General features: G+C 39.1%; 1 protein-coding gene across 3 annotated transcripts in view; it reads right to left on the bottom strand.

Moving 5' to 3' along the window:
- Window positions 1-480: 480 nt before the first annotated feature.
- COLEC12 (collectin subfamily member 12) overlaps window positions 481-21381 on the bottom strand; it is a 79045-nt gene continuing 58144 nt past the window's right edge. The window contains exons 3-10 of one of the 3 annotated variants that reach the window (XM_033154999.1): window positions 12168-12290; window positions 11039-11137; window positions 9310-10356; window positions 6608-7078; window positions 5921-6057; window positions 4652-4761; window positions 1720-1865; window positions 481-825 (exon numbers count right to left, since the gene is read on the bottom strand). In XM_033154999.1, the coding sequence (XP_033010890.1) occupies window positions 806-825; window positions 1720-1865; window positions 4652-4761; window positions 5921-6057; window positions 6608-7078; window positions 9310-10356; window positions 11039-11137; window positions 12168-12290 (2153 nt within the window). In that variant the 3' untranslated portion in view covers window positions 481-805. Of the gene's footprint in view, window positions 826-1719; window positions 1866-4651; window positions 4762-5920; window positions 6058-6607; window positions 7079-9309; window positions 10357-11038; window positions 11138-12167; window positions 12346-21381 lie in introns of those variants that run through there. The other 2 variants (XM_033155001.1, XR_004427028.1) reach the window with 2 other exon arrangements.

The raw sequence follows: 21381 nt of genomic DNA, 5'->3' as shown, positions 1-21381 counted from the left end.
CACTAGAATTCCCATCAGTCCCAGCCAGCACTGCTATGCCCCCAAACATGTGAAGGGCACCAGATTGGTGATGACTGCTAAAATACTGCAAATGACACCTACAGTCAACTTCAAAAGTTATTAAACTAGGGTAATTTATCCGGCATATATATTTATCGATAAAACTGTGTTTTAAACTGATGAGACTTATACCTGACAATCATTTCTAGTGAATTATAAGTAGTATCACTGCTATTTTCTTTGGCTTCTGTGTACTATATTTATATAAAAAGGCAGTTAAAAAGACCATTGTAGTAAGCAAATATTTTGTACAAAAATACAAAAATTTTAAAAGTATATTCTATATTACTGATCAGAATTGGCCTATATATATTTATATATAAAATTTATATATATTTATAAATGTATATTTATATAATTTGCCAGTATTTGGGATTTTAGCAAGTGGCTATTGTGTTTACACAGTAGGTTTGTATTCTCTTTTTCTTCCTGTGGAAAAGTCATGATTTGTAGTCAGCTTGGCATAGTCCATTGTTTTATAAATCTTCAGCATTTGCATGTTTTGTGGTTGAAGAGGATCTATAGCTGGTTTAGTCCAATTGTATTTCCAATTGATGCGTTTGTGCAACAAGTTGTAAAGCCCCTGAAAAATTAGAAGATAAGGCGGACGAATTGTGCTGATGAATTTTTTTCATCAATGTTCTCAGTGCTCCCCCTTTTGGTTGGGTGATGGTTCTGTCCCAGAGGATACTTCATCATTCAGGAAATCTCACTCATTTGTGTCTCTTATAAGGTTCACAGCCTATTACAATCCCAGAGCTTCAGCTAAAGCAGGAAAGGAAAAGCAATGGATTAGAATGCTATAAACATAATATCTGTTTTTAAAAAAACAATAGGCAAAGAACAGAATTCATCACCTCAGAAGAGGCTAATGGCATGCAAATTTGATTCAATTCTGCAAAAAAGTTACCCAAAAAATTATGATTTGTTTCTTGTACAAAGCAAACGTGTAAAGATTCCCAACACAAAAACAAAACAAAAAAACCTGTAAAAAATACAATTCATTGGACTTTATCCATTCAGGAGAGGCTGTTATGCCTGAAAATTTCATCTAATTCTTTCCAAAGGATAAAAAGTTACAAGTATTTTTAAATTTTTCAATAATAGTGAATGGGAAAGACAATTCAGTTTACTGAACTGAACAGCCTTCAAAGCACTTTATACTGAATCTGTGCCTTCTGGTATTGAAACTGAATCTTGTGGACGGTATATACCCCACGTTGTTGTGGCTAAAGCTATGCTTGTATTTCTGAATCCTGAACATGCATCAAGGTGTCCTTATGTGGTAACTTGGAAAGAGAAATCTATTGTATAGATTTTGCTTCATAAAGAGGTGGGTATATTTTTGGACACAAACTGTGCAAAATACATGGAGCTCATATTTCCAAAGTGTGGGAGGGGGACTAGAGGGGCTGTACAGTCTCTGGATTCCTGCCAGCACCTTAAAATCTCAATGGCTTGAACAATAGAAACTGAACTAGAAATAAGCTTTGATCTGTACATGACTGGGCTGAACTGCAATCCTCTTCTAAGGGCTTCCAACCAACTAGTTATACGCACAGAGGACTGGGTCCCTTATTTTTCCAGCTGTTTAAACTTGGCTTGGGGTTTGGCCCTTGTAGCAAATGAGAATTGATCCTAGTCAGGGTTCTAGCATACCTTTGTCCATCTCCTGCTCACAAATAAAACTATTAACATCTTCACAGTGAAAGTCGTTCCAAAGCCCAGCATGGATTAACCCAGCACAATCTTCCCCAGGTCCATGGCCATGTTTCCAGTTATCGGGTTGTCCAGCGCTCCAGTTTCTTTCAACAAAACAGAAAATAGATCATTCCGCAAAGAAATAGCAAACCATCATGTGATACTGGGACAGATGAGAATAATAAAAACAAAAACAAAATAATGACTGTCTGTTCTGAGCAGAAAACATACTCCTTATAACAAACAATGCATGACTCTTCCTGGAAATGGAAAACATCTGGGCTGCAGAGAAGAGAATCAATTCAACAAGCTGCTGAAGCTCAGAGCCCTAAAATTAGTCCAATGAACTTTGTTCTGATTTGGGGATGGACAAGGATGCATAAGAAGGGGATGGAGTAGTCATGGGGCAGCATTCAGCTGCTTCCTCTGCAGCTGCAGATAAGCTATTGTGACATAAGGATGTCTTCCTGCTGGATTTGCATATGCATCCCCAAATCAAAGCAAACTGGTAGTTTTTTGTTATCCAATACATGGAAAGAAGCAGAAAATAAGAGTTTTAAAATACCATAAACCCAAGGCATATTTACAGTTAACCAGCCAACACTTTGGCAAAGGTGGCTTTTCTGCATATGTTTCTTCAACCCTCTGTTGCACCTTTGGAAGAAAAATATACTGTTTGCGTAGCAAATTACATTTCAGATTGGAAATGAACAGAAATCCTAACAATTTTAAAAGTCCTTTAGCCTTTACAGAGTAAGTTAGTATTCCGCTGAAAATTTTACATGATGTGCCCAAAATCACTTGATTTATTAAATGGAATGTGCTGCCAATCTCAGGATTTTAAAGGATCATCTGTGTTGAAGAAACAGCTTATTAAGCGCAGGGCTGTGGTTGCTGGCTGAAGTGGATGGCACAGCACCCAAAACTAAATAATATAAGGAGTCAAGATCATGTTTGTCCAGCTCATGGAGTCTGAGTGACATTTTGGGAAGGCACCAAGTTTTCTAGGAAAAAACAATTACATTTAGCTGAAGTGACTGTTGGTCTTTAGATCACAAAGGAACATGCAAAACAACATAAGATAAACACTGGGGGAAAGTTCAGAGGTGCTGCATAAAAATTCACATGTGTCTATGCCTTTTGTGTTTGAAAGAGAGAGAAATAAAATGGCAATTTGGATTCAGATAAAATCACACCCTCCCAGATTTCAGACGATAAACAGCAAGTGCATTTCCCTAAATTGCACTCTATACTAAAAATGAAGACAGTTTCAATCTGTGGCTTAATACAAATTAGGAGCAGCTCTACATGCCTGGTTTTCTGCCTGTAGAACTGCAAGTTAGGTACAGTTTCAAACCTCTCATATTTAAACTGCATTCATATTTTGTATTTATGTGGCTTGGGCTGTATTATCATGTCCACTTCCTTATCTCCCATCCAATATGCAAGCAAACTCCCACTATACAGTCCTATATACTTTATCCCCACATATTACGACAGATTCTCAGAAATGTGAGCCCTTTGTATTAGAATCAAGCACAGCATATTTATTATTTATAAACTAAAATATGCTTTCCTCTGCCTTTCTATCCAGATATGGCACCTCAACATAGCTCACTGTTTTATAGATGTTAATATACTATTGCAGGGTAATTTAACTGCTTCTAGCACTCATGGTGGATAAATGTCTAATGCTTCAATACTGGAAGCAGCAGTCTGTTCCACCTGCCCCCCCCCCCAACATACAGTGGACAGAGGACATGACTCAACTGGCAGCAGATGAGAAGGTGACTTTCCAAAAACACAATAAAGATGGGAAGTTCTCTGATATATAGACTCTTCATACAAATCTATTTGCTTGGATGTCTAACCACTGGTTTGGTCTGGACTTGATTTATTCTAATTTTGTTTGTATTATTTGACTGTTTTTTTGTTTTTGTTTCTTTTTTGGAAATTCAATAAAAAGCTGTTAATAACAACAGAAAACATAATAGCCTGCTAACTTGACAGGGTTAAAGAGAAGTGGAAGGATACTATGTTCTAATATTTATGTAGGATTCATAGAAAGATACGAAGGGCTCAGGATGTGTTGAGAGACACAGAATGTGAATTTAGAGGTATCACCTTTGTTTACTTCACATGACCATTTGCTCTCAAAGATTGAACACTAGATCTTTTCTGAGAATTCAAAGATTTTACTTCATGTTGGGTTATGCTTGTTTTAGGAAGGTGATTTCAGTTAAGTAACTGGGGATTTCATCAGGATAAGACAGAACTAGCCAATTTTGTGTTACATCCTTAACAAAGTGCCAAATGGAAGACAAATTGTGACTGAAGGAGACAGGCATTATTTCACTTGGTGGGAATAACAGATTTCAGTTTCTAAATGAAACATTGAACACCCTGATTACAGTTTAAAAGGAGCTTGGCTCAGTTTGATCTTCTTGTAAGTTTCAATGAAATTAAGAGAGAATATTTTCCTCTAACATTATGGCCTCTCTTTATGGGCAGTTGTAATACAAATTATTTTTTTTAAAATGAAGAATGAGTCCAAGAAAAAAATATATTTGTGATTACTCTATCCCCAGTTTGCAATAAAATTCCATAACAAACTTGGCTTATTATGGTTCTATGATTCTTTTACTCAGTGATCCATCTTCTTTTTTGGCAAGAAAATAAAAACTTGTGAATACAACAGAGAGAAAGCCTGAGTATAGAAAAGCAAAAGATAACAACATTTCATGGTAAAGCATTTCTTCAGAAGGTTGCAGCAATCTTTCCCATCTGCAGTATCTTGTCTGCATGGTGACAAATAAAAATTCCAACAGCAAGAACAGTAGCAAAAAAGAAAAAAGAAAAAAAGAACAATTCATATCCTTCCTACACGTACATATATTCTGGTAAGGTTCCATCCAGCCATCGCCATTCATCTTCTTTCACTGAGTCCGTGAGGCCAATCCAGAAGCTGCCTTTTGCAACAACTTGTTTTTTAAGCCATTGCTGTGTACAGAAGAAAGTACTGGTTGCGTTATTCCATATCTCAAAACATGTAAAGTCTTTGGGCATAAAAGTCCCTCGAGTCCCTTTTATTCTAAGTTGACTACTCGTGGTTTTGAGCTCCATTGCTTATAACTTATTAACTATCAAATTATAGTTATCATAAATATTAATTAAACAGTGACAACTTTTGCTTCAGACAATTGCCTATTAGCAGGCACCCTTATAGAGTCGAGCTGCATGCCTTGCAAGCTCCATGGGTGATTCCCACCTCTCCCCCCCCCCGCCATTTCTTTTTAGTGAAGTATAGCCATGAGGAAGAGGACTGCCAGTTGGTAAAAAGCAGTAGGAAGGAAAAGGTAGGGTATGTTCAACACATTCTCTTTGTGCTGTTTTTCCCATCAACATCAACCTCCACACCCTCAGTCAAGCTAGTAGAGGGGTCGCCAACCTTTTTGTGCCTATGGGGACATTTGCAAACTGGATAAACTATTGTGGGCACCATGCACACACTGCAACCATGCTCGCATGCAGGCACACACCACAGCCACACACATGAATACCCACTCTCCCCTTCACCAGCAATTAGGTTGGATAAAAAGCCTTCAATTAGATACAAAAGAATGATCTTTTCAAGCCTAATTTCAAAGGTGGGAGGTTTGGGGGGAGCAGCACTGTGTGGGCACCAGAGAGGATCTTTGGGCACATATCACACTGGTGTCACACTGACAATCAACTGTCTAGAAAGCAAAAGGTATAATTTTCCCCTGTGGGGCCAATAATGCCATGGATAGGGCAGAATTTTGACTGGGGAAAATAGTATGATGGGAAAGAGTGATACCTCCTCACTCACTGATGCTGCTTTGAACAAATGGCAACATCAAATCAATTCAGTAATAGAAAAATTCAGGAGATGAAGCACAGTACCACGTAGCTTGGCCCTAAAAATAAACACTGTCAACACTTTTTAAGGAAGTTACTAGTACTCTTTATCAGCAACAGCCATGAAATTCCCTGCAATAGGCCCTTACTGAGTTTGGAGTTGGAACTTTTGGAAAACTGAAACTATGTAATAACCCCTGCTGTCCCCCACCAATATTTTGATATCCATGTTGCTGAGGTTCCACCTCTAGTTGTCAAGAGTATCAGATGCGGTTTATACCTGCTCCTCTTTACTGTTTATAAAAACCAAATGTGATGATTTTTCTTCACAGAAAGCCTTTGAGTCTTCAAAAATGGCTCTTTCCGATGAAAAGTAGTAACAATTGCCCGAAAAATTCTTCCAGTAAACAGGACAACCTGAAACATGGAACACTTTTGTTCAGCCAGTGAGCGATAGAAAATTGGGCCCCCATAAATACCTGAATTGATGTGATCAGTTCCTAAATGTCTGGACACCACTGTATTGTAGTACAGTGACATTCCACCATTTAGGATCCAATCAATTTGACAAACAATACCGACTCCAGAATATCATTTGAATGGCATTTCCATTCACAGAGCTGCAGTCATATCTTTCTAACAATCCAGACTTTAAATCTATTTTCTGACAAGTATAAAGGGCAAATCAGGTACCTCGGGTTACAGACGCTTCAGGTTACAGACTCCACAAACCCAGAAATACTACCTCGGGTTAAGAACTTTGCTTCAGGATGAGAACAGAAATCGGGCAGTGGCGGTGCAGCGGCAGCAGGAGGCCCCATTAGCTAAAGTGGTGCTTCAGGTTAAGAACGATTTCAGGTTAAGAACGGATCTCCGGAACGAATTAAGTATGTAACCAGAGGTACCACTGCAAGTCACTTTGAGACACAGACAGACTGGTAAAGATGTATGTGAGCAAAGAGCTTACCATTAGCCTCGCTTTGTAGTGCCACCGGTATTCCTGGACCTGGTGGGCCAGGAGGTCCAGGTAGGCCCTGTAGTCCACGCATTCCAGGTGCGCCAGGCAGACCAGGCAACCCACGTGGACCAGGTATTCCTGGCTCCCCAACAATTCCTTGTAGACCTTGTGGTCCAGGGGGGCCCTGTGGGCCAGGGGGGCCATCTTTGCCAGGTGGTCCAGGTAGTCCTGGTTCTCCACTAGGTCCTGGCAGACCAGTCTTCCCTGTTGAACCTCTCTGGCCTTTGGATCCAGGTGAACCTCTGGAACCTTTCCCGCCTTTTTCACCTGGTGGTCCGGCTGGTCCAATTGGTCCCTTTTCACCTTGAGGTCCTGGTGGTCCTGGTTCACCTTTTTCTCCTTTTTGTCCCTTGGGCCCAGTAAGGCCAGTAGGCCCTTGGGGCCCTCTGTCCCCCTTGGGACCTCTTGGGCCTGGAGGTCCTGAAATAATTTGAACATGAGGGGAAAGTTAATATGGCAGTTCTATATATTAAAATTAAATTACAGTAAAAATACTGGATTAATGCATCACAGTACCAAGGACTGTGTGTATGTATGTGGACAAAGAGACTGAAACAGGTTTAGGAGCATAAGATAAGCCCTGCTGGTAAGACCAAAGGCCTAACTAGTCCAGGATCCTGTTCTGACAGCGGACAACCAGATGCCTGGGACATGATAGCATATAGCCATCATGACTAGTAGCCATTAAATAGCCTCATCCTCAATGGATTTGTCTAATCCTCCTTAGAAGCCAAGTTGGTTTCCTTCAAGTATATCATGTAGTAATGAATTCTCTAATTCTATGCCGTGTGAAGATGTACCTCCTTTTGTCAGTCCTGAATCTCCCACCTTTCCGCTGCATTGGACAATCCCCAGTTCCATTACTAAAGAAGGAGGATAAAACTTACCTCTGTTAGCTTTGGGGCATATTTTTTTGAAGGTCTGTCTATGGTATAATTGCACACATACTGCATGCCGGGAAGTATGCCCAAGTTAACAAATGGATACATAGTTCATAGTATCCAATATGTCTATTGATATGGTACCTATCAAATTCTTGATAATCAGAACAAATGAAAAACCAGCAAAAAACTTATTTTAGTGGCTATTTCAGAATGTTCTGAACATAGCATTAACTATCTGTTACTGTTTTTGCTAAAACTGAATTGTTTGGGGACACTGCAACTAATATTTTCCATTCATTTCCACCTAAGCAGGAATTGGTATTTCAGGGCTGAAACACTCCTTAATTTATGTATTAAAAATTAACTCCTATAGAGAAAAGCCAGTGATTTGACTGAGATGGTAATTAATTTCAGAAAATTTCAATTCCAGGCAAATGCAAGAGGATAGGTAATTTTTTTGGGAATATTGAGCTGCAAATTAGGTTGGGAAGGTCAAGATCAACTGGTCAACATTAATTTATGAAAATACTTAGTTCTTCTTACATTTACTTCTGTGAGTGGAAACTAATCCACAAGTTATATTAAATTTTGAAATACTTGAAACAGTGGGTTTCCACATAATTGTGCTGCAAAATCCACCACAATAGCATATATATACTATATCTCATCTAGTGCCACATATCAATAGGTGCCTTTAATTCCTGCATTTAACGTGAAACGTAGTTCTACATTATCAAAGTATTAACTTTTTTTCAATGTCCTTTATGCATGTTTGGGCAAGCAGTCAGTAATGCCCGACTTTCCCTTCTGCTGCTTTTCATCTACTTTTTATTTGACTTTGTTCAGAAAATGTGCATTTAGCATTAATCACCCCCTGCCCCCAAGTACAGACATCCCGTTTCATTTGGGATTTTGTGTGTGTTTCTTGGTATTTCTTGGCATTGCACATCTTCCAACTTTTTGAAATCCTACAGTAGAACTTGAAGAGTGTTTAATTGATTATTTACCTTTAACCAACCACTTGGAGGAGAGGGCATAGAAATATATTGAGTTAAAATCACCTCAAAAATAAATATGCTTTGAATCCCCACTGATTAAAGTTTTAAGGCCTATCTCACACATTTGACCTCTCTTTGACATTTCACTTATTTAACAGATTGGGCATAAAATATTCAGCCATTTTCATGCATATGCAGTATTATTTCCTTTTCAGCTACTCAGACCAACAACAAACTTACAGAGAACACAGGCAGACATGCAGAAAGCAGAAACTGTCATTTATAAGAAGACATTTATACACTCTATGAAACAAACACCATGTATTCATTCTGTAGCCAAGTTAATCAAGGGGGTGATGTACAAGGTTCATAGTCAAGTACAATTTAGAATATGGTAGGCTATCAAACAAGCACATGCAGCCACATTACAGAATATATTGCAGAACCATTGGCCAAGTTAGTGTTAAGAAAAAGTAAGGACACTTCAGTAGTTCAGTCCCAGAAATTCAGATAGCACCAGACTGGAAAGTTCAAGATGTAGTACCCCAAAGAACAAGTGCTTCCTAAGCAATCCACAGAGGGACACAGAAATATTGTGGTTTTTGGCACAACAGTAATTGTACAGCCTGGGCTGAGTGAGCCGTGCTACCCACTTGCACTAGCACCCATGGCCATGATTTATGATGATATTAACACTGCAGGGAGAAACAAACATTACTAGTCAGTATCTTGGCACCATGTACAGTGGGTTATCTGAGACATTTCTCACCTTGTAGTATTGTGAAATTCTTAATGAGCTGGCCATGTTTAGAATCTACCAACTTCATTTCTTCCATTACTACAGATAAATTGGATACTTCAATATCTAATCTTGTCCTCATCACGTCCTGTTGCATCCTGAGAGCAGTCGCATCCAGGTGAATATTTGCTAATGTGTTGTTCATAAAAGTCAGCTCGTCTGTATGTTTACTAAGAGTATCTGTGCATGTTGTCCGGACATCGTTGAGGTTGCTAGTTAGTGTCCGCAAGTGATGAGCCGTGTAGCTAATATTACTAATGATGTTGACAATATCTTTCTCAAAGTTTTGAAATCGGTCTTCTTGCTGGCTAAACTTGGCAGATGTTCCATTTTCATATTCTTTATGGTGTTCTTGGAGCTCCTTCAAACTTTGTTCATTGGCTTGGGCAATAGTGGTGATGTTCTCCATCTGTCCACTGAATGAGCTAAGCTGACTACTCATATCCTCAAGTGTATCATTATTAGCTTTGGCCAAAGCTGAGTTATTGGCTGCTAATGTCTGCAAATTCTGCACTTTCTCTTTGAGCCAGTCTGTGTCCTTCCGTGCTTGGAGGGCAACCTGCTGAAGGTTTTGAAAGTCGCTTTTGATCCTTTGGATAGCTTGACTTGTATCATCCACAGATCTCTGCAAAGCACTAATAAGATCTCTTTGCTGAACTTGGGTCTGATTGAGATTGTTCAGATTCATGATGACTATGTTATGTGAGTGCATTTGACTTTGCAAACTTGTCTGAATGTTACTCGTGTCTTTCTGAAGGTCGTTGATGTAGCCATTGTAAGCTTGTAGAGTTTTGTTGACACTTAAAATCATGAAAGAGTTGCTATCCAAAACACCTTTCATTTGGCTCTGCCGCTCATCTAACATGTTCCCAGACTCCTGCAACTTCTCCAGTGTATCTTTGTTCTTTGCTGTTTTCTCTGAAATCTCATGAAGCTGTTGGCGGAGGGCGAGAATGTCAGCCTTGAAGCTTGAAAGCTCTGTGTTGGTGCTCACAGCTTTCTCCGCAGCTTGGTAATCTAAAAAAAAAGAGAGCAAAAAAATAATAATTCAGGGGGGATTTTTGTATCTTATTATTTAGCAGAGGAACTTTGCTTTAATAGAGTTTGCTTCTTTTTCAGAATTAATTCAATGGATGAAACAAACCAAAAATATTTTGGCATATGGCTGATTTTTAACTCTAGAAGAACAGAATGATGGCTCCTTTTCCTTTAAGACAACATAACCTGATAGTTCCTTTTTCTTTAAAATAAAACGCAATGGTGCACTTATGTGCCACTGGTACCATAAGAGGTCCCAATTTTCTCTAGAGTACATATGAATGAATCACATGAAGAACGGCATCGCCTGCAGAACTGCATTGCAAAATTCTTAGAAGTGCAAACTTTGAAGGATGGCTACGTTTCAATTTGTGAATTCTTTTGGAAAGTGCAAACTGGGTAAGGTTAATCTTTAAATGTGAACTGAATTTGATTTCTCCTTCATCCCTATGTGTGGGACAAGCTGGGTTTCTGCAAGAGATTAGGCACAAAATATTTCCTCCCTTCTGGGAATAGTTCCAACAATATAGGTTTCTTCATTGAAAAACCAACACTATTGCTCTTGAATAGGGCTTAAGTACTAATTAACTGACAAGGAAATCTGATCAGTCAATAAACTAAACAATAATTAACATACTGCTTTTGTTTGCATATGAATTACCCAATTTTTTCAGGTCACCCTCCACTGTTGTGAGTTTCTCAGCGTATCTTTTATGTGAATTTTCCATTCCTCCAGTAACATTGTCCATTTTTTCTACAACTGGAACAATAAAAACAGTATTTTAGCAGTAATTCAAAAGAACTCCATCATTAAACAGAGTTGGCATAAACTAATTAGAGAGCTTGACTTTCCCCATTTCAATTCTAGAGTCATGGCACCACCATGGGAAGCCTTGTCTCTGTTGCCAAATCCCCTGAAATGGCACCAAGAACAAAACAAGTTTTTAAAAGTTTTTATCCACCCCAAACATTTGATATTGTGTGGGGTTAAAAAAAAACAACCACACTTAAATATTGTTGACAATTTCATTCTCTTAGTGACCCGGCCAATTGCTACCAGAAGTTTCATGATCACAAAATTCCTTAGGACAAAATATCTCCAGGAATTACATTACAATATATTTGTTTTGGAATGAAGGCTCCATCCTCATGAAGGTTGGCAAAGACGGATGTAATATTCCATGATAGATTTCAACAGGATTTACCTGGATGGAGTTCCCAGTGGAATATATGTTAACCTCTTCCATACAAAGAATTTTGTTGTCTCCCGAAGTCTACATTCCTTTTCCAAAGCACACTTACATGAAAGTCAGTTCCCTGGTAATCAACATAGTCTAAGGCTGGAAATTCTGTATTTGGTAGTATTTCAAGGACTGTTTGTGTGCAGTTCACCATACATATGAAATAACGTGGCCTGGGACATATACATATATTCCTAATTTCTGTGATCCTTATCCGTAAAAAATAAAGGTCTGGATAGGTTAAGGATTGCATAAATTAAGTTCATGTGTGCGCAGATGGTACACATTCCCTAATAGCCTGCCATCCAGAATTTCATAAATTGCATAAACAGGCTCTTATTTACAAGTAAATATGTCTAGATCGGGATGAATGTATATTAATAAGTCTTTGAAAATAACAGTTCTAATACTGAAATATATATCAGAATAGCCTTTTTTGAAATCATATCATACTGAATCTGAAAAATCCTTTTATTTATAAATATTTCCTTTTATCCCTTTTTCTTGGATTCCTACTCAAAAGGCAGCTGTTATAGATGTAATATATACCTTTGTATCCAAGAATGGCTACTGTTATTGTTAACAAGGCACATAATATATACAACAGTATGATGGAAAACTTCAGTGCCCAGTTGCTTTTACACTTGGTGCATTGTGTTCCTTCTTGAATGCCTGCAAAAGAAAATGAAGATTTTAGATCTAACTCTACCTGTATGTCATTTTTCATGTTTCGGCCTTTTCACTCTGAATGCTTTTCAGGTGCTTTTCATTCTTATTCTGTTAAGCTTTTAAATTTTCAAGTCTGCGTCCTTGACCATGACAGTAAGCATTCTCAGGATACTTTCAATAAGATCTGGTGCTCTCTGGAGGTTTCCGTTAGAAAAAACAGCGGAACTGTGGAGCCATTTTTGCTCCATGAAGGCCCCAGTGCAGTGGCTCCCAAACCTTCTTGCCTAGGGACTACTTGAAGTTATTGAGGGTCTTGGCAGATGAAATAATGATTTTGCTGCCTGTTGTAACAATTATAATGCCCTATATTAGATGCTGTATGATATTTAAAATTTGTATTTTATTGACTCTGTTATTTCTTCTAGTTTTCTTACCAATTCAAAGAAATAAAAGACAATTAAAAATAAAAATAAAAATAATCTGATAGGTGTGCTATCTTCAACTACTCTTCAGCTACAGAAATGCTGTGGAACACTTGAACAAAGCTAGTGGACTACCAGTTGTGCACAGAACACAGTTTAAGTACCCTCACACTAGTGGAAAACCAGTGGGGTTCAGGCATAATGCTACCCTATTCTTTAGAATGAGCCAAGTTTCCTTACTGGACTTGGGCGTTCGCCTTTTCCTTGTGGTAAGGATGGGTTTGGAAACTTTCACTTTGTTATTTGTTTTTTATATTAACCACAGCTTGTCTTATCATCCAAATCCAAACAAACTGGTTAATTTTAACTATGATTACTAGAAACCAGGTAACTTAAAATTGAACTTTATGAAGCTAGCTTGTTTTCACTAACCACTATACACTATAGGGCTCTGGTGGCAAATCTAAACTGCATTTAATCTGAAACATAACTTGAACCTTCTGATCTCTTCCTTGCAGCAGGGAGCATTGGATAAATATGGGGGTTGCGAGGGAAGGCTAGGCTCATTCTTGCAATGCTAAAACTTAGCTTTAAATGTCATCTGAATACTGTACAGCTAACACAACTGCAGCATTTCAAAAAGCAGATATATTCATTTTTATAATATGTGCGTACACAAGGGTGCTTTTTAAAAAAAACTGATATTAAAAGAAACTTTTCTGCATGAAAAAAGAAGCATGCAAGAATCATCTTTGACATCTCATTAGACTAGTACCATATACATTGTTCTGTTTAGAGGTCATACATTAAGTCAGGCAGAACTGAGCTTAGTCTGCATCAGATTTTCATTTGTTATTACCGTTCCATGGTTTGCACTCTCTGTTATGCAATCTGAGCACATGGCTTTAATGTTGAGCTGCTCCCAGACTTTTGTCACTGGTTGAGCATACCAGAGAGTCGGGGTCACTTCCGGATGTTGCACATTTCTCATTGCTGACTTAAACAACGTTTAATAAATATCAGATGGGAGACAATGGGCCTCCTTTCACTTGACACACTTTTCTGTTTCCTGACTTATTATAATAAGAGCTCTGTTTTTTTCGTCACTGTTGGGAAGACATCTGGCTAAACAGACTGAAATTCAGTACAAAGGGATCCAGCTGGTCCACATGTTTTGGGGACCCCCTTTCTCCGGGAGCCAAGATGGTCACACAAAAACAAGCTAGAAAGACATCCTCCTGTTACTAGCCTTTGTAGTATTTGTTTTTCTAGTATTGCATTCCAGTGGCCAGGGACTTTGTTCCCATGTGGGGGGTCTCCATCTGCAGATTCTTTTGGAGCTGCAGATAAACAGTTTTACTCCTCAAGAATGAAAAAAAGCTACATTTTGCCCCTTTTTAGGAAGGAGAGGGATGATTTTCAAGGAGGCAGATTCCTTAATATATTAAATTTCATCTCATATGTCATTCTTTTGAATGTTAGTCTCATTGAGTTATTTCTATGAGCCTTGCTTTACTATCTTAGGTGAAAACATAATATCCTATCTTCAACATGAAGCAAAGCAAAGCGAAGCAACAAAGCTCTAAAGAGTCTGTTGAAATGAATTATCTGGATTGTTTATCAAGACAAGGCCCAAATGTAAACTCCGGTTCTGATCATCAGATTATCATTTAGCAGGGTGTGTGGGGAAAGAGTTTGGGGGCAGTTATGATGGTCTTCATCAGCTTAAAATAGATTTTATTGGCTCTAGAAAGTACTGACTATTAGGGCCAAAAAGGGTGGTGGGGTGTTAATTGATATTTTATTGAAAGATTTTCATTTATAAAGGAATAATGTGATAAAATAAAAATATGTGCAAAGGGGAGGGAAACTGTTGCCAGTGGGAACCTCATGAAATAGGCTAACATTAAATGCACCCATGCCTCTGAATTTCAATAGGATTTTTATTTGTCTTTTCCATCAGTGCCTCTGAAAATCATTGACCCAGTTTCTTAAAGCTCTGTACACATGAAGGGGCAGGAAAGATCTCGTTTGCAAAACCACCGATTCAACTGCTGTATCCCTTCATTAATCCTTTCTTCCATATCTGACATAATAAAGTGTCCCAAAAGGATGCCATTATTTTCTCTGGAAGAGTTTCATAAAAGGAAATACTTCTGGTTGTATGTACTGTACTGTATACAAACCTTTTCACTGAATGGAAGAAACCCCATTATCCAGTTTGACCATAATCTCTCACTTTTTTTTTTTTAATAACCCAGTCATTTTACTTATGACTTTGCTCTTGCTCATTGTAGGCCAGAGACACAGAATGAATAGATAAAAAGCCTAATTACACACTTCAGCAGCCTTAGCCATTTAATTGGATTTGATAGAAGAAATGTTTGGATTTGATATCCCGCTTTATCACTACCCGAAGGAGTCTCAAAGCAGCTAACGGTCTCCTTTCCCTTCCTCCCCCACAACAAACACTCTGTGAGGTCAGTGGGGCTGAGAGACTTCAAAGAAGTGTGACTAGCTCAAGGTCACCCAGCAGCAGCGTGTGGAGGAGTGGAGACGCGAACCCGGTTCCCCAGATTACGAGTCTACTGCTCTTAACCACTACACCACATTGGCTCATTAAATACAACATATCTTAATTGAAAGGACAGAAGAAAGAGACTCAACCACAACATGGGGGAATTTTAAAAACACACGCACACAAAGTGTCTGAATTCCATGTTAACCAAACATCATGGACTTCAAGACTGCTATAGTTCATTTTGAGGAAAAGCACAGATTTGTTACAGCAGGATGTCAAACCACAAAAATGTGCCAAGACAATTAAACTCCTAGGGCAGATAGCCTTTAAACTGCCAGTTTAAACGGCGAGGCTTGCAAAAACGCAATCTCACCAAAGGCTTCTAAACTCCAAAGTGGATTTTTAAGCACAAATATGGATATGGGGCAGAGCAATCCCAAATGGGGACAGGCCAGACAAGCCCATCAGAAGGATAACTCCACCAACCTATTCCCAACAGGGCTGGTCAGGAGGTTAGGACTGCACTGCTAATGCAACATTTAAAACAGGAAAAGTCATTTTAATTTGAGTAATATTCTCTAGACATGGCTGTGAATGTGGAATGGTGAAGATCACCAGTTGCCATCACCATCATAAAGAATTTGTGTGCTGTAACTTCTGAACATGAATTCCATGAGCACTATTCAGCCAAAGTTAAACACTTTTAAGGTCCACTGATGCCAGTGGGAGAATTACTCACATGATTGGCCGTCTCCCACTAAAATCATGTGACTTAAAATGGGCTTAACATTGTTTGGATGTCAACCAGAGCATTTGTTATGAAAACAGCAAGCAATGTGAAGGCAATGCCAGTCCTCCAGAGAGGCATACATATATTATTCACATGTGCAACATTCCTCACTCCCCATCCCCCCTGGTTGGACTATACAGTGGTACCTCAGGTTACATATGCTTCAGGTTACATACGCTTCAGGTTACAGACTCTGCTAACCCAGAAATAATGCTTCAGGTTAAGAACTTTGCTTCAGGATAAGAACAGAAATCATGCTCTGGCGGCGCAGCGGCAGTGGGAGGCCCCATTAGCTAAAGTGGTGCTTCAGGTTAAGAACAGTTTCAGGTTAAGAACGGATCTCTGGAACAAATTAAGTACGTAACCAGAGGTACCACTGTATAGCTCAGTAACCCCAGAATATCCTGCTTTTCCTTTGGATGTTTCTATTTTCATCAGAGAACTTTTGGAGGGTATGGAGTTATGTGACCCCCTGAGCCAAGGAGATGAGTAACTAGAAAACCTTTAGAAGACATCTGAAGGCACCCTTGTATAGGGAAGTTTTTAATGTTTTCTGTTTTATTATGTTTTTATACACATTGGAAGCTGCCCAGTGTGACTGGGGTAACCCAATCAGGTGGGTGGGGTATAAATAATAATAAAATTATTGTTATTATGGAATAGGATGTCCCTATTTTCATCAGAGAAATGTTGGAAGGTATGCATAATAAAGTTAAAACACTATAATAAAGAGAAAGAATTATATGGAAGGATATCGCCTGTGAATTTTTCATTCCAAATTGGATAGACAGGGCCATCTCTTAATAAATGTCTTGCTGATTGTTGCTTTGGTACATTAGTTTGTCATCCAGGAAGCATTCTAAAACGTTTTTTTTTTTACTTGGCAGCCACAGAGCTACTCTAGGCAGCTTAATATACTCCTTGACTGCCCTTTTTATAATGATCTTAGAAACAATTCCATCCATTGTAAGATCGCAGCAGCGTTGGACTAGATGACCCTTGGGACCCCTTCCATCTCTAAGATTCTATGATTCTATGATTCCTTGACGTTTCATGTGTCTCTATACTTTAACAAACTGCCTTGTCATTTGTTTTTTGACAGATCAGCTGGTAAAACTGTCAACATAATTGCCTTTTATAATCTATAAATTCCTCACAGCTTCTAGCTTTAAATATCTCACTTTCTAGCCCTGGAGGAAAATGTGCACTAAACATTTAGCTAAAATTTACCCTGGGTTCAAAACAATTAAACCTGTCTTCTGCTGATCTGAAAAACAAATAATTGATGTTTTCTGCTGCATTTCTATTTAATATAATAATCTACCTATTTCTAGAGGGGTAGTCATGTTGGTCTGTTGCGGCAAAAATAGCAGGGAGTCTTTATAGTCTTTATTTATACATTTTCAGCTATAAATACAGATAAACTGCCTAATTCAAAAGAACTCCTACTCCCCCCTCACTCCTTAGCATTCATGAGAGAGAGAGAACAACCCAGAAGGAAGCCATTTTAAATAGAAAACCAGTGTAGGTCCCCAGTCTGGATAGGGCGTCTATTGTGGGCCTTACTGATTTCTCTTCTACTGCAGAGAAACTCTTAGATCTCACTCTGTCCTTTAGGAGTTATTGCAACCTGTTTGAAACGGTTTTGCCCCAACAATCACACAATTGTTCTGCATTCAAAATATGCTGAAAGAAAATGACATATGATTTGTAGCCAGCCATATTATTCTCTTGCCTGGCAATGTGTTTTCAAAATAAATGTAAAATTAAATTTTACTGATTTATTTGCTGGTTCCTCATGAATATATTTAAAATGTTTAGGTCTAATTTCTATTTTGGTTCTTGGTTCAGTAGCTTTCCTACCTTAAATGTTTCCTAAAAACTGATGTCTCACTCAATTACTTCTAAAATCTGATGTGTTGATTCAATTACATGCCCCTCTTCTCAATTCACTAATGGGGGTTGGGGAACCCAGCAAGATTAATCTTTCCCCAAAGCTACAACTCAGCTTTGGTTATCAGAGAATTGATCCCCCACTGCTTCTTTACTAAACTCCATTTTATGTGTACTGAAACATTGTACAATGTCTCTTATCCCCATGGTAGTAACCCTCAGACTTCTTTGCATTTTTCTGCAGCATGTGGTTTGGCTTGCTCACACGAGCTACATCAGGGGTGAGGAACCTGTGCCCTTCCAGATATTGTTCCCATCCCCAACTCTCATCAGAATGGCCCAAACCAGGAATGCTGGGAGTCGTAGCACAACAACATCTGAAGGGGCACAAGTTCCCAACCCTGAGCTATGGGGATCCAGTGTACTTTAGGAAATTTAGAGGGCACCTCCACTTTCCTTGTCCCAGATGTGGAAGATTCATTTGATACATACCATATATACTTGAGTATAAGCCTAGTTTTTCAGCACACTTTTTGTGCTTTAAAAGCTGCCGTCGGCTTATACTCAAGTCAACCATTCCTTAAGAAGTGTACAAGAACGGCGGTTCTTTACTCTCCCCAGGCAGCTTGTTCCATTCCTGAACTGCTCACATAAATGCAAACTTTAGACCCCAGAAGGCAGAAAGCCTATCAGTTAAGGAAGTATTAAAACCCCACAGGTGCTCACTTTCCCTGGCTCCTGCTTAAACAGGACAGGATCCCAGCCTTCTCTGTATAACACAAGGGAACATTGCACTGTGAGTTAAACCACAGAGCCCTAGGGCTTGCTGATCAGAAGAATGGCGGTTCGAAACCCTGTGATGGGGTGAGCTCCACAGCAGCAAAGGAGGAAGAGGAAGGAGCAGCCCAAAGGGCTGCTTTGGGCTGCTCGTTCCTCCTCTACCACAGTGGCAAAGGTGAACCGGCTTATACTTGAGTCAATAAGCTTTCCCACATTTTTGTAGGGAAATTAGGTGCCTCGGCTTATATTTGGGTCGACTTATACTCGAGTATATAGGTAATTGGTTCCAAAGCTAGACTTCTGCAGTGCTGCAGGGTCTAAATAAGCACATGAGACAGCCCCAGAGTTGAGTTTGTTCATTGCTAGAGGAACAAACAGAAAGGCAGAGAAAAGAAGATGTCTATGCCTGCAACAGTGAATCCAGTAAGGATGCAATCACTATATAATGTAACTGTGCAATTGGGGGGGGGGGGGGGGGGCACACCACCCACTTTGCATGTAGCATCAATTTTGAGCAACAGTTGATCTCTGTTTTAAAAAAAAAAGACTCAGGTTTTGCAATGTGGTCAGTTTTTCAGTCTGAGTGTTCTTAAGTACAGTACAAACGTAGACAGAGCTGGCAGCAGCATTCAACATCAGGCTTCTGACATTTGCCCCAAACTAAGCCATTGCACCTGCTTTGGTCCCTGTCCCCCCCCCTTTGATTTATCAAATGGCAGTGGCAGAGAGCGACACAAGCCTGAAATGGTTTTTAAAGAATGGAGTGTGAGTGAATTAGTCACAGGTGCTCCTCCCTGCATCAGTTTCCTGGACAGTGGCTAGAATTTTTGCTGTTGGGCCCATAAGGTTATGATCATCTTATTTTTATGTGTTCAGGCATACAACATACATGTCCATGTCCACCAGTGTATTCTTGGAGTTCAGTGCATTCGTAGCACACTGCCAAGCCACCAAGAAGCAACTCACTCTTTATATAATGTGCCAAGAAGTCTGGTTTTTCATTTCCCATCATGTGAATCAGCACACTGTGGAACTTCATTGTGGTGCAGATGAAGTACGCAGAGCCTTCAGCCAGCAAAGCCAGAGATGTTTGCTTTAGAAGGAGTTAGTACAGAACATATTTAGAAAGGTTCCTTTTGGTAAAATCACACAAGCCTTTTAGAGTATACACACACATACATGCACAAGGGTGGATTTTCATACTTTTGCTTTTAAAGTGGCAGTGGGTATGGATCATTACTAAAATGCTTCAGTATAGTATAAAACAGAAAGAAAAGCTTTTATAGGTCACTGGAAAACTGTTTCTCATAATCTTTTGAGATAAGATCATAAATAAAGAACCCATTTAAATGCCTATGCAATTTTTGGTCTCGTATATCTGCAGGAAAGGGACACATTCTTCCCCTTCAAATTTGCTCTCCTTGTCCCTAAAGCTTACACTAATGCCAAAAGCAGTTATAATGGGAATTATATCATGCCTACCAAAATCAGATTCAACTAATGTCTAGTGTAGTTCCCCTTTCTTAGGTCCCCCCACTTTGAAAAGCACGCTTCACATCTGCTTGTTATCAGTAGCTATCTCACAGCATGCTCCTGAATCATTTTGCAAACTCAAAGCACATGCTTATGCCTGCTGAGGAACCAGCCATTACTGGGCTATTTACAGGACCTCTCTGACCTGAAGCACTCTACATGAAGTAGAAAACTGCCAAAAAGTTTGTCTCATGGGTTTCCCCCCACTATCAGATTTAATCACTTCACAGCTTTTTAACTAAGATGGCCCATTCTAGAGTGTCAAACTGTGCAATAAAGCTGTACCTCTGTCTTGAAACAGATTCATGAAGGGATCACTAAATGAAGCTCAGGAAGCCTGTCAGTCAACCCCGTGGCTTTCCATTTAGTCTCCCAAGCTTTTAAAAGCGAGTTTGCTTTCACAGTCTTATTATTTTACAGTTCTCTTGGGTACAGGAGTGGCAGGTGTCCCAAAAGTGTGTGTGTGTGTGTGTGTGTGTGTGTGGTGTGTGTGTGTTCACATAAACAGCCCCCTTGGTTCCATCCATAATTTCATCAAGAATAGACATCTCATCCAGCAGACAAACAATCTCACTTACTTTCAGTGCAAGCACTATATCAAAACCCTCAGGTATGTATCAGAGAATCCACTCAATGCAAATACAAACCACATTTGTGTGTGTAAACCCACTCTCAACAACAATGCCTATCCTCTCTCTCTCTCTCTCCTCCCCTCTTGGAAATGCTCACTTATTTACCGGTAGTTCAAATTCATCACACTGGAAATAATTGACCCACTACTGATTAACTGAAAAAGTTCAAACCTATTTGTAGACTATTACTCACTCTCATTGTAGAATATGCTTGTTTAACAAGAGATAAGACTACATGACCCCAGTAAACTATGATTATCATACACACACACACACCAGGTTAAATTAGTCATCCTGTTATTTCAGTCTTCACAAGTAACACAAAGACATTTATTTTCATCACAGGTGTTACTTTACCTATTGATAAATTCTGTCTCGCTCTCCCTTTTTAATCAATCTATATAGTAAAAATGGGTTGGAGGTATTCAGACTTAATTAGGTGAAATCAAAGGGACAAATGAGTCACGACTTAACTTTATGCAACTCGTTTTCAATGGGAACAAACTCTGGCTGTAACCCAATG

The sequence above is a fragment of the Lacerta agilis genome, chromosome 7, assembly GCF_009819535.1.
Source record: "Lacerta agilis isolate rLacAgi1 chromosome 7, rLacAgi1.pri, whole genome shotgun sequence".
Lineage (NCBI taxonomy): Eukaryota > Metazoa > Chordata > Lepidosauria > Squamata > Lacertidae > Lacerta > Lacerta agilis.
This window is presented reverse-complemented; position numbering and strand designations above follow the sequence as displayed.